Source organism: Sminthopsis crassicaudata, chromosome 6 (genome assembly GCF_048593235.1).
Source record: "Sminthopsis crassicaudata isolate SCR6 chromosome 6, ASM4859323v1, whole genome shotgun sequence".
NCBI lineage: Eukaryota > Metazoa > Chordata > Mammalia > Dasyuromorphia > Dasyuridae > Sminthopsis > Sminthopsis crassicaudata.
Genome location: NC_133622.1, coordinates 29,821,274 through 29,839,377, shown reverse-complemented (window position 1 = coordinate 29,839,377; position 18,104 = coordinate 29,821,274). Strand labels below are relative to the sequence as shown.

At 35.2% G+C, this 18,104-nt stretch overlaps 1 protein-coding gene across 1 annotated transcript in view; it reads left to right on the top strand.

Moving 5' to 3' along the window:
• Positions 1 to 17,353, top strand: part of SMIM14 (small integral membrane protein 14) — a 62,448-nt gene extending 45,095 nt beyond the window's left edge. Inside the window, exons 4-5 of the mRNA XM_074274572.1 lie at positions 13,385 to 13,533; positions 14,262 to 17,353. Coding sequence (XP_074130673.1) covers positions 13,385 to 13,533; positions 14,262 to 14,294 — 182 coding nt within the window. The 3' untranslated portion in view covers positions 14,295 to 17,353. The remainder of the gene's footprint in view (positions 1 to 13,384; positions 13,534 to 14,261) is intronic.
• The last annotated feature ends 751 nt before the right edge of the window (positions 17,354 to 18,104 follow it).

The following is an 18,104-nucleotide window of genomic DNA, read 5'->3' as shown; positions in this document are numbered from 1 at the left end:
GTCTCTCTCTCTTTCTCTCTCTCTCTCTTTTTTGTAAAGACACATGGTGACAGTTCTTAGCTTTAATTTCCTGTTCTGTTTCTTTAAGGGAGCTAGAATTCCCTGCCTCTATCTTTGAAACTTACCAGCTCCCCATTCCATCTTTCCTGGAAATTGCAAGTTTTGTATATATTAGGAAATACATACAAAGTTTTACAGAACAGTTTAAAGTCAGGCCTGCGGTTGATAAACAAGTTAGCTTAAAGGATTTTGGGCTTCCCAACAGACCCAAGGAATTTGATTTAGTGCTCAGTTTCCCCAGAAAAAAACTGAGCTTTCTGAGTTACTTAAATAATAATTAAATAATTGAACAGATTTTTTATAATAATCATAAACCACAATAATCCATATTTTTATCTTACTCAATATTTATCCAATATTAGATTTAATAAGGCAGTCTTCCAGATTTATCCTGAAAGGTGGCTTGACACCATTAATCAGATGATGTAACTTTACTCTTGGACTATTGCTGAATACACACTGATTTCTAAAAATCTTTTCCTTTGCAATTTCCAGTTATGAATTGAAGTCACATAATTACGTGATAACCCCTTAAGCTTGGAGCTAGACCCTGAAATCTTCAAATACTGAAACTAACTCAGTTACTAATCTATTATTGATTGTTATTTTTTTTTTCATATCAGTCATTTAAGTTATATGTATAATCCAAAAGAACTAAAGAAATGTTCACATTTTAAATGATATCTCTAAGACAATAAATTATCAGATTAATATTAATAACTGAGGTAACTTGGTTTAAAACCACACAGCAACAAGTTTCTTGATATAATATAATAACAAATAATGTTTCACTCCAAATGAGACCAGAATAAATTCACTTATGCCAAATGTTATCATAAGAACTTTAAGTTATAATTTCAATTTTATAGTAGTATATTTTACATCGTCGATTTAGGAAACTAGCAAATTAGGGAAATATGGGGAGAAGTTATCTGATAGATTTTTGGATAAAGGAAGAGTTCATGACCAAATAGGAGGTAGAGAGGATCATGAGAGATAAAATGGATGATTTTAAAAATTCTATGAAATAAGAAAAAAGTTTTGTAAAAAATTAGAAGGCATTTAGAAAACTGGGGGAAAGTTTTACAGCAAGTTTCTCTGATAAAGGCCTAATTCCTCAAATATATAAGTTACTGAATCAAATTTGTAAAAATTAGAACCATTCCCCAAGGGATTGCCCAATAAGAACAGGCAGTTTTCAGAAGAAGAAATTAAAGCTATCTATAATTACATGAAAAATGTTTTAAGTCTCTCTTGATTAGAGAATTACAAATGAAAACAACTTTGTACCTATCAGTTTGCTAAGGTGACAGAAAAGGAACATGGAAAAATAAGCACATACTAAGGCAGAATTATGAATTGATCCAACTGTTTGGGATTACAATTTGGACCTGTGCCCATAGGGTTGTAAAATCATGTCTACCCATTGATCCAGCCATGTTACTACTAGGATTATACCCAAAGAGATTAAAGCAAAAAGAGAAAAGAAAAAGAGCTTTTGTGTACAAAAACATTTGTAGCTGCTCTTTCTGTGGTGACCAAGAATTGGAAATCCAGAAATGCTCATCAAGAGGAAAATGACTGAACAAATTGTGGTATATATGATCGTGATGGAATACTCTTGTGTTATTGAAATGACAAGCAGAATGCTTATGGAAAAACCTGAAGAGATTTATGGGAATTGCTGCAAATGAAGTAAGCAGAACTAGGAGAATATTATACACAGTAATAGCAGTATTGAATTATGTTAACTTAGCTGTTCTTAGCAATACAGTGATACAAGACAGTTTCAAAAGACTGAAGATGAAAAATGCTGTCCACTTGCAGAGGAAGAAGTAATGGAGTCTGTGTGCAGACTGAACCATACTTTTTAATTTGCTTTTATTGTTTTTAGGACTTGGGGTTTTTTGATCTGTGATTTATTTTTCAACATTGCAATTTTTTTTCATGAGAGCACGTGTATCTAACCAACAAATTGCTTGCCTTCTCAAGAAGGGAGGAGGGGAAGGAAAGGGAAAATATGGAACTCAGAACTTTTAAAAAGAATGTTAAAAGTTTTTGTTTAAACAAGATTATATGATAATTAATTATGATGGACTTATAAAAAAATTTATTAAAGCTTTTTATTTACAAAACACATGCATGGATAATTTTTCAACATTGACTCTTGCAAAGCCTTCTGTTCAAATTTTTCCCTTCTTCCACCCCCTTCCCTAGATGGCAGGTAGTCCAATACATGTTAAATATAGTTTAAAAACATGTTAAATCCAATATATGTATACATATCTATACAGTTATCTTGCTGCACAAAAAAAAAAAAAAAAAAAGGCTCAAGAAGGAAAAAAAACTGGAAAAGAAAACAAAATGCAAGCAAACAACAACAGAGAGTGAGAATCCTATGTTGTGGTCCACACTTAGCTCCCACAGTCCTCTCTCTGGGTACAAATAGCTTTCTTCATCACAAGACCCAGAGCTGGTCTGAATCTCATTGTTGAAGAGAGCCACGTCCATCACAATTGAGCATCGTATATAGTCTTGTTGTTGCTTTGACAGTGATCTCCTGGTTCTGCTCATTTCACTTAGCATCAGTTCATGTAAATCTCTCCAGGCCTCTCTGAAATCATCCTGCTTGTCGTTTCTTATAGAACAATATTCCGTAGCATTCATATACCATAGTTTATTCAGCCATTCTCCAACTGATGGGCATCCACTCAGTTTCCAGTTTCTGGCCACTACAAAAAGGGCTGCTACAAACATCTTTGCACATGTGGGTCCTTTCCCTCCTTTAAGATCTCTTTGGGATACAGACCAGTAGAAACACTGCTGGTTCAAAGAGTATACACAGTTTGATAACTTTTTGAGCATAGTTGTAATGTTCTCTTCTCTAAAATATAATTGTTCTCTGGGAGCAGGATTTCTTGGAGGGCTTTTGGAGGTAGCCTTAGTTTCAGTTCAGTTCAGTAATCCCAAATGCAGCTGGGAGTTAAAATCTGGATCCTTTATTTTCTCCTTCAAAGACTTGAATCTTTTCCTGGAGCCGGTTAGCTTTAGTAGAGGCCTACTCTCTCTTTGGTTCCAAAAACTCTCTCCAAATGTCTCCATCCAGCACAAAGGTGGAAGTTGGAATGAATCTTGACTCCTTCTCCCAGAGAGTGGGCTTGTGGGTTTCTGTGGGCTTGTGTATCTCCCGGAAGTATGAGTGGGCTTGTCCTTTAGTGGGCTTGTGTGTCTGGCCCTGAGAGCTGCTTTCTTATAGTTCTGCCCAATTTGTGGATCTCCTTAACTTGTGAATCTCCTCCTTATATATGCTCTCTAAAGGTGTGAAGTCTAATAAGTACTAAGTACATAATCACTTAGCACCTTGTTTCAAGTTCTGGCCCATAATATCTCCCGTTTTCTTTTGATTTAGAACATAAGGAGGTTGTGACCTCCCTGACTTCTCAAGGAGGTGAGAACCCTAAAAAAGAAGGTGATCATGCCTTCCCTAACTGCTCAAAAAAGAAGTGAAAACACTATAAAAAGGAGGTGGTCACACCCTCCCTGACTTCTCAGGAAGGGAGATGAAAATACCAGAGGAAATGGGAAATCAAATCAGATTAGCAGGCTTCTGAAGGGGCTCACTCTTAAAACAGGTATACATAAATCCATCAATATTGGAGGTATTACACATAATTACATAAATTACATAAGCACATAGCAATATAACACAGGCTAGAAGTGATGTGACAAATAACATGAATCAACATGAAGAATTATACATGTCCATAAGTCCCAGAAATAGTCCAAAAGGAATTTATTGTCCATTAGTTCATGTGCCAGGAATCCAATAATTCCTGCAAGTTTTGAAGTCCTGCAATAGTCTCATCTTGTGTTAGGGAATCCAATGGTTCCTGATGGTTTTCAAGTCCTGCAACAGTCTTTATCAACAATTGTTCATCTCAAGGAATCCAATGATTCCTGCTAGTATTCAAGTTCTGCAACAGTCTCATCTTGTGTTAGGAATCCAATGATTCCTGCTGGCTTTCAAGTACTGCCACAGTCTCATCTTGTGTTAGGGAATCCAATGATTCCTAATGGTTTTCAAGTCCTGCAACAGTCTTATTTTGTGATAAGGAATTCAATGATTCCTACAGATTTTATTCTTAGGTGTTCTCCTTTGTTTCCAGATTTTTCTCTTTTTCTGTCTCTCTTTGATGGACAAGATGAATACAACTCATTGGCACCTATCTGATTTCTTCTCCATCTGAAGAAATACAAGCAAATCCTCTCCCCTAAGCAGTTAATCTATCTGGTCCCTTCCATTCACCACTTTCTAAATCTCTTCTCATCATCTGGCAGTTACATTGGAGGTGTTTGCACTGGACACTGCCCTGTTGGTTTAAAAAACCTGTATTCTCTCCAATTGTAATCCCTTTCTGCCATCCCATTGCTTTTTGGCTGATGGATCACATCAGAGTCCTGACCTTCTAAAGACTGTCTAGGTGTAAACTCAGCTGCCATCATGCTCCACCTATCTTTTGTATGATCTCTTGGAGCTGGGCCCTGCCTCTCATTTCCCTGGGTCAGTCTACATTCTAAGGCCCAGTGGAAGCCCTTGTGACATTTTGGACATGAGGTTGTAGGTCTTCTCTTAGCCTGTCTTCTCACTCTATTTCCATATCTACACTGAGCTCTAAGATGTCCTATTTTTCCACACTGAAAACATCGACGAGTTTTTCTAGAAGTCCCTTGCCAAGAGGGACCCATCTTCCCATGTTCAGCATGGTCTGGGTATAATAAGCATTTGTGCCCACTGTAGCACAGTGTCTTATGATCTCTTCTAAAGTAGCATCTTTGTCTAGTCCCCATATAATTCTTCCACAAACCTCATTGGCATTCCTTAGCCAGATGTCTAGTCATTATTCCTGTAGCTGCATTTGCTCCAATGGTTCTTGTGACAGCTGTTTACAAACATCCCACAAAATCTGCAAAAGGTTATTGGGACCTTGCTCTATTTTTGTGAAGGGTTTATTTACCTTCATCTTTTTGTCCAGGGAGAGAACCCCAAGTTTTGTTGCAGCCTTAGAAATTTGCTCATACACTGTTATGGGATAATTAATCTGTGCTGAATTCTCTCCATACTGACCTTCACCTGCTAGTTGGTCAAAAGTGACTTGTACATTAACTCCTGTTTACCTATTGCATCTGGCTTTAATCCTACATAATTCATGATATTCTGAAAGCCACAAGAAGTTTTGTCCAGGTTCTAAACATGTCCTTGCTATGGATTTCCAATCACTCAGGGGTAGGATTTCATAAGACATATAGTCCCATAAAGAATGCAACCCTTTTTCAAATCCTTAATTTTTTCTAAATCAAAAGGAGTATATCTTCTCCTTTTTTGACCTGACAAGTCAAGCTCTTCAATCACAGGATATGCATCTATAAAATCAGATATATCCTCTTCTTCATTTTTTTTGCCTTAACCCATGCCTTTTGTAATCTTGTCTTAAGCTGCTTCATAGGAGATGCTGATTGTGTTTCTGCCTCTCCCCCTCCTCCTTCTACCTCCACCCATGGAGGGTTAATTGAGGGAGATACTCCACTTTTATCTGATTCTTCATCCTTTTCACTAAGTTTATTTGGCATCTCTCTCTCCTGCTCTTTCTTCTTTTTCCTTAGTCTAATACTTATACAATTTCTTTTTTTTTTTAAATAGTTTTTATTTACCAGATATCTGCATGGGTAATTTTACAATATTGACAATTGCCAAACCATTTCTTCCAATTTTCCCCTCCTACCCCCTCCCCCATGGCAGGTTGACCAATACATGTTAAATATGTTAGAGTATAAATTAAATACACTATATGTATACATAATGACCAAACAGTTGTTTTGCTGAACAAAAAGAATTGGACTTTGAAATAGTGTACATTTAGCCTGTGAAGGAAATCCAAAATGCAGGCAGACAAAATTAGAGGGATTGAAAATTCTATGCAGTGGTTCATAGTCATCTCCCAGAGTTCTTTCTCTGAGTGTAGCTGGTTCAATTCATTACTGCTCTATTGGAACTGATTTGGTTCATCTCATTGTTGGAGAGAGCCACGTCCATCAGAATTGATCATCATACAGTATTATTGTTGAAGTATATAATGATCTCCTGGTCCTGCTCATTTCACTCAGCATCAGTTCATGTAAGTCTCTACAGGCCTTTCTGAAATCATCCTGTTGGTTACTTATACAATTTCTTAAAGCCACTTATATTAAATTGTATGTATGAAGTGTATCTTTGGAAATTGAGTTTGGATTGGAATTGTAGTATTCACCTAGTTGCTCTCCTACTAATTTCCATTTGTCTGTATTCAATTCTTTTTCCTTAGAGAGAACCAAGGAGATGTGTACTGTACATTTTTCAGAAGTTTAGTGATGTGCTCCCAAATTATGACTTTTCATAACCCTGACCGTCTCCTTGAAGAGAAACAGAAGGCTGTTTCATAAACATCTGTCCCATTTCAGCTGAGATATTACTTTAGCTCTTTAACAAAGTTTTCTTGTTTATTTTTGTGCTCACCATAATTTCTGGGTCACAGATGAAGGTTCTTGGTCCCACATTCAGGTGCCTGAACAAGAGTGGACTTGTCCTTTAGTGGGCTTGTGAGTCTGGCCCTGAGAGCTTCTTTCTTATAGTTCTGCCCGACTTGTGAATCTCCTTGACATGTGAATCTCCTCCTTATATATGCTTTCTACAGGTGTGAAGTCTAATAAGTACTAAGTACATAATCACTTAGCACCTTGTTTCAAGTTCTGGCCCATAATACGTAGTTCCAAATTGTTTTCCAGGATGGTTGGATTCCTTCACAATTCCACCAACAATGTATTGATTGGACTTTACTCTTTTCAACAATGAGGTGATTTGGGGCAATCCAACAGAGTTGTGATGGAGACAGCCATCTGCATTCAGAGAGAGAATTGTGGATACTGAATATGGATCCAAGAATAGTGTTTTCACATTTTTTGTTGTTGGGTTTTTTTTTTCCCTTCATCATTTCCCCCACTTTTGATCTGATTTTTCTTGTGCAGCATGATAAATGTGGAAATATGTATAGAAGAACAGCATGTGTTTAACATATTGGATTACTTGCTGTCTAGGGGAAGGGCTAGGGAAAGAGAAGGAGGAAAATTTGGAACACAAGGTTTTGCAAGGGAAAATGTTGAAAATTATTTTTGCATGTATTTTGAAAATAAAAAGCTACTATTTTAAAAAGGTTTTGTTGTTTACATGTAATTGGGGGCAATAACATGAACATTAAATTAGAAAAAAAATGAAGAATGTCATTTAAAAATCCTGGGAAAATTAATGCAAAGTGAAGTGAGCAGATATGGGAGAACACGGTCCATCGTAACATCTGTTTTGAAGTGATGTTTAACTGTTAAAGACTGAGCTACTCTGATTGATTCAGTGATCCATGACAATTTCAAGGGATTCATGATGAAAAAGTTTATCCACTTCTAGAAAAGGACTGATGAACTCTGGGTGCAAATGAAGCTTTATTATTTTTTTTTTGGCAGGGATGGGGGTAGATGGGAGCAACATGAATATGGAAATGGTTTGCATGACTTCATATGTAGAATGGGTTTAATATTTCTTGCCTTCTCAGCATGTGGGGGAGGGGGATTGAAGGGAGAAAAAGAATATGGACCTGAATATAAAAGCAAAATAATTTAAAAGAAAAAAACCAAGTATTGGTCTGAGAATAATTCATTCATCGTAGTCTTGCCCCATGGGAAATATTATGAGCATGATCTCATAGTTATCTTGGGTTGTTTTAGGGTTTAATACTCAGATCAGTTATACCAGTTGAAAAATAATCTTGAGTGCCTAATAAGGGATTTAAAAAAAAAAAAAAAACACATTTGTGGTATTCTGTGACCTTTTGAGCCAGCCACACCTGGGAACCAAATAAATCCCCATTGTTTTAAATGAAAAGTCTCTTAATCTAAATTACATAACGTTGTTGTTCTGTCACTTCACTCATGTCCAAATCTTCCATAACTCCATCTGGGATTCCCTTGGCAAAGACACTGAAGTGGTTTGTAATTTCCTTCTCCAGCTCATTTGGCAGAAAAGGAGACTGAGGCTTGTGAAGTGTTTTATACCTGTTTTCTACTGTGATGTTCCCAACAGCTCATCTCACTACACTTGACATAGAGGCTTCGAAAGGGAGAGAAAGGTCTCAGAAGGGGTTAAAGCTTCTCTGTGTCCCAACACAATCCATTATGTAACTAGACTTTTTAAAAAGTCATTTGTACTAAGAATGTTGATACAGCCCTTATTTAAAAAAAAAAAAAAAAAAAGCTCCACAAAATTACATTTTTAATTTTTTTTTGTTTGTTTGTCAAATACTGGGAACTGTTGGGAAGCAAAAAGACTAAGTTGCACATAGATTTTTTTTAAAAAATCACAATTAAATTAATTAAATCTTAGCAAATTGGAAAACACACTTGTAATGGGGAAAAAAAACATATCAGGTGAATATATTCTCCACAAAACAAATTTTTAGAAAACTTTCCTTTTACAACACTATTCTTTTGATTGCTAATACATTTAATTTAGTACTTTAGTACTTTGTATTTAGTACTTTAGTACTTTAAAGTACTTTAAATGTATTTAAATATTGAGTCATAAACATTTGGTTAGTTGGCTTTTAAATGGATATTTATTGGGTTGGTGGAAGACTGGTCATGCTTTTGCTTATTCAAAACCGAGGGAATACCCAGCTTTTCTCCTCTTTGCTAGTTATAGATGATTTTATTCATAATTCTAAGAATGTATTCTTTTTATATCTAGGTTACTTCTCTGTTGAGAACTCACCTTGTTATAAAATGTTGGGCTAAATCTTAATTTCTTCCAAACTCCACTTTTCACAGAGCTTTTCATCAGGTAGTGAAACCTCATCCCAGCATTTTCAAAGCTACTTCAATTCCTAGCAGAACCTCTGAGTTGGTGGTGGTACCATTAAGTCTGACACTGACTTCCACGAAGTGAGGGGGAAGGAGAGAAGAGGGTCTCTTCCTCACAGGTCCTATATTAGAACCCTGCATTTGCCCTCCTCTGCCCAGACCCAGTGATTAGAATTGGTCTCCACCTTAATGTCACCAAATGATACTGAACATAGAACTCAGATCTTGGGATGGTGCCTGCTACTGACTGCTAGTCTAGAGAGCTTTAGGGCTGGTTCCATCTCCCTGAGGTTGCTGATGCCGGAGGTCCCCTTTCCCCCACTTTTGTGATCGTCTCTCTTTTTAAAATCACTCCTACTGTAGCTTCACTTTTCAACTCCATAGTTTGGGCTGTAGAGTTAATCATTTAAATCTGTATATTTATATTGTCTTTTACCTTTGTGCTTTTCACCTTTGCTCAACCCTGGATGACCCTTCCATTTGCCTTCTATTCTGTTTGAAAAGAGAGATTAGGATAAGGAAAGATTTTTTTTGGTTTGGGGTTTTTATTATTTATTAGGTTTTTGTTTTTGTTTTTGTTTGTTTTTTAAGGTAAAAAGGACTACTGAATCTTTATAGGAAGAAGACAAGGCAATGCAGAAAGCGAAATTAGACATTCAAGAGAGATAGATGGTTGAGAAAAAGTAGCAAGAGGGAACATAGCCTTTTGGAGGAGGAGGAAAATTGAGGTGATTCTAGGGAAATATGTAAGAATGAGGGGACAGAGATTGAAGGACAAACACATTAAACTAGAGGCTATTAAAATAATGAGTCCATTTTTTCCCTTTTTGATGTAATTTTTCTTGTGCAGCATGATAAATGTGGAAATATATGTAGAAGAATTGCACAGGTTTTTTTTGTTTGTTTGTTTTGTTTTGTTTTTTTTCTTTTGGCAAAAAGAAATTTTTAATGACTTTAAAGCTATCTTCTCCATCCAATACATATCATTATTTGTGGTCACAGATTGAAACAAGTTGGTTCTATCCCGTTTGACAATGAAAAGTCATATTTTCAGCCCTGTAACCCATTTGAAAACTCTATTGGATAGAATTAGGTGGGAAAGGGTGAGAAATTGTTTTTTATTATAGCTTTTTAATATATAAAACTGCATGGGTAATTTTTCAACATTGACCCTTGCAAAAACTTCTGTTCCAACTTTCCCTCTCCTTCCACCCCTCCCTTAGATGGCAGGTACTCCCATACATGTTAAATATATTAAAGCATATATTAAATACATATCGGATTTAGAAAGAAGGTAAAAATAACCTGCAAAGAAAAAACAGAAATGCAAGCAAACAATAACAGAAAAAGTGGAAATGTTATGTTGTGGTCCATACTCATTTCCCAGTGTTCTTTCTCTGGGTGTAGCTGGTTCTGTTCATTACAGATCAATTGGAACTGATTTGGTTCATCTCATTGTTGAAGATGGCCACATCCATCAGAATCGATCATCATGTAGTATTGTTGTCGAAGTGTACAATGATCTCCTGGTTCTGCTCATTTCACTCAGCATCAGTTCATGTAAGTCTCTCCAGGACTTTCTGAAATCATCCTGTTGATCATTTCTTACACAACAATAATATTCCATAACATTCATATCCCACAGTTTATTCAGCCATTCTTCAATTGATGTACATCCCTTCAATTTCCAGTTTCTGGCCACTACGAAAAGGGCTGCCACAAACATTTTTGCACATGTGGGTCCCTTTCCCTCCTTTAATATCTCTTTGAGATATAAGCCCAGTAATAACACTGCTGGATCAAAGGGTAGAATTGCACATGTTTAACCTATATTGGACTACTTGCTGTCTAGGGAAGGGAAATAGGGGGAAAGGAATAAGAAAAAAAAAAAAAATTGGAACACAAGGTTTTTCAAGGGTCAATGTTCAAAACTCTTTGCATATATTTTGAAAATAAAAAGCTATTAAAATTTTAAATGATAATATAAAATGAGTGTCTCTTGTTATTTTAGGATGAGAACCTTTAAATATGGGGGAGGGCTTAGAATGCTGTTATTTTTAAAAGGGGACATCATAACAAAGTTTCTTTTTTCCAGTAATAAAAATGAAGTCATAAAATGATATCAAAACTGAATCACTGGCATTCCAAAATCTTCGTCACATGAAAGACATTTCCAAGGAGTGATTCAGATCAGGGAGGTTTCCTATGAAATGAGGAACATTTGCATCTCTGCCTATCTAGTCAGACAGAGACGGCTGAGCCAAATGGACTGTTAGCATGTTGGATGTGGGAAGCTGGGGCTTCTCACCAGCTGTTACACGGTCTGTTAGGATTTAACTTGGATTCCCCAGGATTTCTTCCTTTGCCTGCGATGTGCCGAGCACTGCTCCACTGCTGGAGAAGCAGCAAGGAATCTTGGATAAAGAGCTAGAGTTATCAAGAGGCAGTACTGCCTGCAGGACTAGAGGCACAAAAGCATTATCCTGGCACAGAGTAGGAGCTTAATAAATACTTATTGACGATGGTTTATTTTATTTCCTATTTTTTTTACTTTATTTTTCAAGTAAGCAAGTGTTTTCTCTTCTTCCCCCAGGTTTTAAAGAAAAAATTTCCCCCCTTTTTAAAAAACAAATCTACAATCAGGCAAAATAAATTTTCACATTGACCATGTCCAAAAATGTTGCTTTATTTTGTCTTTTGCAACTATCTCCTCTTTGGTCAGGAGCTAGGTGTCATAAATCAGTTTTCCCAATTTGGTCATCACATTGATCAGAAATCTTGTCTTTCAAAATTATTTGCATTTATAGTTTTACTGCTATATATTATTTTTATACTTTTCTTTACTGCAGTATTCATCAGTTCATATTTCTCTGAATCCATCCATTTCATCATTTCTAATGACAAAGTCGAATATTACATTTTTATAACATAATTGTTCAGTCATTCCCCAGTTGATGGATATTCTCTTAATGTCCAACTCTTTTCCTACAAAAAGCTGTTATAAATATTTTTATAAGTGTCCTTGGAGCATAAACCTAATAGGAGTATTACTGGGTCAAAAGGTGTTCATAGTCAATCTACTTTTGGGGAATAATTTCCACATAATTACTTTCTATGATAATAATACCAATATATAATTCCAGTTCATCATTGTGGCTATTTCCCTTTAGCCCTTCCAAATCAAGGAACTAACTAAAATGGAAAGATAAAATTGCTAGGTAGGGTTAAAAAGTGAATTATAAGATTGAAGCATACCATTTCACTTTTTTTCTTTCTTTTTCTTTCTTGTGTTTTTTCCATTTTGTTTTGATTCTTCTTTCACAATATGTTTAATATAATTGTACAAATAAAACATATCAGGTTGCTTGCCATTTGGGAAGAAGGGAAAGAAAGGGGAGAAGGTAAAAAAATGGAAATCAAAATCTTATAAAAATGAATGTTGAAAATTTGTCTTTATTTGTAACTGGAAAAAATAAAATACTGTTAGAGGGGGGTGGAGAAAAAGTGAATGGGAGATAAGTAAAGGGAACAGGGAGTAGAGAAAGCTTTTTCTAGGAATTTGACTGAAAGAGAAAAGAGATAAAGGACAATAGACTTTAAGATAGATGGCAGAGGGGTAGCTAGGTGGCGCAGTGGATAGAGCACCAGCCTTGAATTCAGGAGGACCGGAGTTGAAATCTGGTCTCAGACACTTAACACTTCCTAGCTGTGTGACCCTGGGCAAGTCACTTAACCCCAGCCGGGGGGGGGGGGGGGGGGAAGATAGATGGCAGAGTCTTTTAATACTGAAGAGCCCTCAGTTTCATTCTTCATTGATCTTCAGGATTTTCCTCAATTTGGTTTGATTAGGTTTGTCTTTTAAATAAATTCTTTATAAAAAGCTTCTGAATTACACAAAAAGCAAATCAGTTCCATTCACAGATTAAACCAACCTTTTTTCTTTTCGATAAAGATTTTAAAAAGGAGGTGGTGGGGAAGGTGAGAATCAGTTTAGCAAAACCAAACAACACCTCTTTAATCAACTGAAAGACATGCATTTTCTTGGCTTTTCTCTAGGGCTTTTGGGATACATAATGTACTTTTAAATTTAGATTTTAAAACTCAATTTTAAATATTTCCACTTCTGAACATGAAATTATCCTGTTCATTTTAGTTAATTGCATACATTTTTCACAGACCTTTGAAATAGGTAAAAAACTTCTGTTGTGGAAAGATCAATTTTTCCCCATCATTAATCCATGTTCCATAATCATTTTCTATATGCAATATGATTTTTAAAAACTGAAGTAGAATTCTGCTAGTACATTATTTATATTTACAAAAATATAAATATTATATCAAAGATATTATTCTTTTTCAAATAAACTTTTTTGTTTGTTTTTAGTACCAGGACCTAATTCTTCTATTGACCCTGGCCTCAGTGTTACCATGATAATAATGTTCTGGGTGGCCATTGCAATGATCTTATTCCTAATGAGACCTTTTAATCTGAGAGGATCCATCATATCTGGAAAACCAACCAGTCCACATAATGTAAGTGTTGTGGATTAGGAAACCTGATTTGTTTATGTATTGTTGCTGGGAGTGGTGGGTAGTTAATGGTGGTTGGGGGAGAGATGGGAAGGGGAACTATAAAATATCTAAGTAAAATGAGTAAAAATGAGATTTAACTTTTATGTGGTAGTTTCTTTTATTAATTTCTAATTTCCATTTGTCTTAAAAGCATTAAGAATGCTGACTTTGCCAGGGTGCCCATTTTTATTTGCAGACTCAGCAGTAGAAATAGAAAGCTTCAAAGCTGCCATTTTTTCAGCATTGTAGAAAGTGTCATTATCAGACTCAATATTCAGACTCAATTTAATTTTTCCCATTTTGTTCAAGTAATTTATTTCCCCTAGCAGATTTTTAAAATTTTGCATGAAAGTCTCATACTTGCTGGCTTTCCTAGCTCCCTTCCCTTCACATGTGATATTTAATGGTCAGTATGACTGGCCTCATTTCCCCATCTAGTATTAACATTAAGAAAGAAAAGTCATGAAACTGCCTTTTATTAGGGAATTTTTATGGATGATGCTAAGTTATTACTGAAAGTAATCACTTTAAAAACGTAGCCTTCTTTATTTGTAAAAACCATAGGAAAAGTCCAATGGAAATTGTTTGTTTTTTTTTTCTTGTCAGTTCTCCCTATTGTATTAGAATTGCCCATCTTGTAATTTCTGAAAAAATTAATTTCATTATTTTTTGGATTTTTTTCCCCCCAGGGACAAGACCCACCAGCTCCTCCTGTGGACTAGACTTTCTATGATAGAAAATGAAACAGCTAACACCTTGCACGACCAAATGAAAGAAAGCGACCAGAGTACTCTTAACCCAATTAGTACTATTTTTCCCTTTGCATTTACAGCATAGGATGGTATTGTTTTCATGAGCTACTAGAAATTTTACTGTGATCTAATTTTTTGCTTCCCATGTTGCCATCATTCCTTTTTAGAGTTTATGCTTTTTTTTTTTTCTTTTTTTCCCTCAAAGGAGTCACATGGGATTCTGGGGTTTCTAGATCTTAAACATTCCACTTATTCTCTTTGTAATGGTTATGATTTTTGTGTGTGTGTGATAATTTCTGGCCTAATTGAAGGAGAATTGTAATCTCTGCATTTAAACTGATGAAATGGTTTTGATAGTTTTATAAGATTGAATTTTTTTTTTTTTTTTGCATAAAGTATACTTTTGAAGTGAATTGAACTCAGCTGGGAAAATTAGAACCACATTGTATTTATACTGAATCTGAGAGTGACCCTCTCTGTGGATGGTGGTCTTCTTCCTATCCTTCAGACTTTTTAACCTCATGGAATTTTTACCATCAGTAGCAGAAGCCCATTAGAACTGACTTGTATGCTTGGAAAAAGAAAGAAGAAATTTTATAGTTGTTTATTAAGCTTTTATTACCTTCCATGAAATTATTTTACATTAAAAAGTTCAATAAATGTAATTGATAAATTACATATTTAATTGTCCATTATATAAAATATTTGTAAGCCACTGAGCACTAGACTTAAAAGGTTTATAAAAAGCAAAAAATGAACCATTCCTAGCTATGCTAGGAATAACCTATGACATTTTAATTTAAAACTATAATTTATTATTTATGATGAGAACCTATTAAAATTGAAAATACTTTTTGACTTACTGGCTCCAAGTTTTTAGAACTAAAACTTGGATTACTGCTTTTCCTTTCTGTGAGCATTTTCAAATATGGTTTTACTTGCTAATTCTCTTTCCTCTTTGAAAATTATTTTGACTTTGTTGCCATTCTAACCTTTTAACAAACCTTTATGAATTCTTTGTTGATTCCAAGGTGATATGGCAGATGGAGAAGAAGGAGAGATGCTTGTTTTCTCCCCTAATTGTGAGTCCTATATTAGCTAATGGGAGGAATGCTTTGTAGATATAGAGGATTTTGTGGATAAGAGCATTTTTGAAATGTACAAAAAAATAAACAGTTTTATGTTTTTCTTGGTCGGTTTGGAAAATGAGTGAGAATAATATAAAGAATATGTGTACATGGCTGCCTTGGTTATAGAATTTTTCCCAGTAAGTGAGAACAACTTATGGGAACCTGGAATGTACACTTCTATCCAATATAAGACTTTTTTCATCATAAATGCAGTATGGGCATAGCCTCTCGTTGTATAGATCTTGCACTTGTATAAATTGAATAAACTTCTCTATATCATTGTACTGTGTAATATAGTCTCTGATATAGTCCTGTGACACATAAGGGAGTATTTTTTTTTTTAAAGATTGCATTCTAGGCCATCTATACTCTGTAAGGTCATAATTTTAAATATACAATCTGATATTCCTAACTTGAATTCTTTTTTGTACATCTTAATTTTCTCACCAACTTGGTGAAATACAACCAGCTCTTAATTACTTCTGCTAATAGAGGAGTGTCCTATCCCAGGAACTTTTAGTTCCCCAAAACAATGGTTTCCCTCTTCTGTGATCCACTGGACAATCAGATTCTGCTTTCCCAACTTTTAGAGAATGAGCCGGGGCAGTAGCAGTTGAGATGAACGGTGGGGACCTGGTGCCCCTCATCTGCTCTTCCTCAAAGCGCCGGGAGGCCTGCCGCTATCAGATACCATTATCCAGTGTCAGCTTGGGCCCTGGAAAGGAGGGCTCCCTCTTATTCTAAGACCTTGGGGCCTGCCTCCAGTTGATGGTGTTTATTTGATACCTGATCTGAAGGAAGTTTGGCTTTTCCTCCCTTTTTCTTTGTCTCAGGTTGCTTATTTAAAGAATAACCACAGCAGTTCTTATCTTCAGAGTACTGACACTAATAATTATGTTGCTTCTAAGATTCTTGGCACCCCTGTCAGGGCGAGGGATACAGACTATTCTGAAAACAACGCAACAAACGTAACCCTTAAAGCTTCTGCATGATTGAGGCCTTTTTGTTGAACAAACTAGTAAGTCATTTGCCTTATAAGCATTAGCTCTCAAGACCATCACTACTACAATCCTTTTATTTTTTGAATATTCTGGGGAAAAAAGATTAGAGCCACATCTTTTAAAATCACCAGTGGCATTAAACACTGCATATAGTGTGTTGTTGAGAGGTCATTTTGTTTGTCACCACATAATTAGTTTTATTTACTCAAAAGGATGCTTTTGGCTTTATATATGGGAAAAGCTAAGTTGGAAATGTTTTGTAGTCAAAAGTTTTATGATGTTCCAGGCCATTATCCCATGTTCAGCAAGTCACATTTTTAAACTTGCAAAAATTCTCTGAAGAAACTGTCAGAGACAGTCTATCACAAGGTTGCTTTTAGTGTCTTTTGTGGTTTGTGAATTGAAAGTGTACCATCGTGTTTATATGGAATTTATATAGCTCACATTTTAGAAGGAACCTTGGAAGATATTAAATATCGAAAGTCTTTCACTAATCAGATTTGATTTAAAAACATTGCCAGCTGAATTCTCTTAAGGCAGGAGTTCCAGCAACCTGAGAAAGTAATGAAGAGGAGAGAGTTTACAGTTAATGGATTAAATCTTTGTTATTGCAGTAGTAGGTTTAGTCTCTTAATATATTATATTCTTAAATGAAGAATTATGTGTGTTTGTTACTATGTCTGAAGATCACTTTGTTTAAAAAACAAAAAAATAAAGGAAAAGTTGTCATGTGATGTACTAAATGTTAATCGCTGGTTTAAAATGTCTAAATTATGCCAAACAAATCATGTCTGTGCCATCCAGGGTTTCCTGTTAATCTTTTATTGAGTACTTGGATTGGGGTAAAGGGCTTGTACTATGCACTTTTTATTAATGAATAAATAGACAACATTAGTAACCCTCTTGTTTCTGATTGGCTTTTGTGGTGATACCTGTTTGTTTTAATTTGTTAAAAATTTGCATCATAGATGCTAATTGTAAATTCTACTCACCTCTTGCTAACTGAAATCAGAGTATTTAAGAATGTACATGTTAATACATTTTATTTCTGGAAAGACCTCAGCCTAGGATTTGGGATTGAGATTATTTCTTTTAATTATCCCTAATCTTTGCTATGGAACAAGCAAAAAAATCGACTTACGTGTGCAAAAAAAAAAAAAAAAGTTTCTTTCAGTATATGTGTTTTAGCAATAAACAAAAGACAGAATATAGTAGATTTAACTCCTTTTTTAAGGAAGAAATTTAAATTTTTTACTTAGAAGTGAAGGGGTCACATGACATCCTAAGACTTGCTTAAAGGATAATCAGGAATTCTATGGTATAAATGAATTCTACAAATTGAGATTTTGATCTTAAAAATTTTTTTCATCTCATCAAGCAGCTAGAAAACAACTCATTTCAGTAGAAATCCATTATTTTGAAAGAAAACTACCATGGATATATTTTCTTGGAATTCTCAGGTTTCTGTGACAGGTTTCAAAAATTTTCACATCCATAAATCACAATGTCACTTCTGTGAGAACTTAAGAGCTTCACAAAACTGTTTAGTTTAAAACCAGCTTAAGGATGTATCATGAGGAGACTGTATTATGTATTTACACCAGCGCAGCAAGACTGACTGCTCGTATCAAGATAAATCAAGGCCGCTT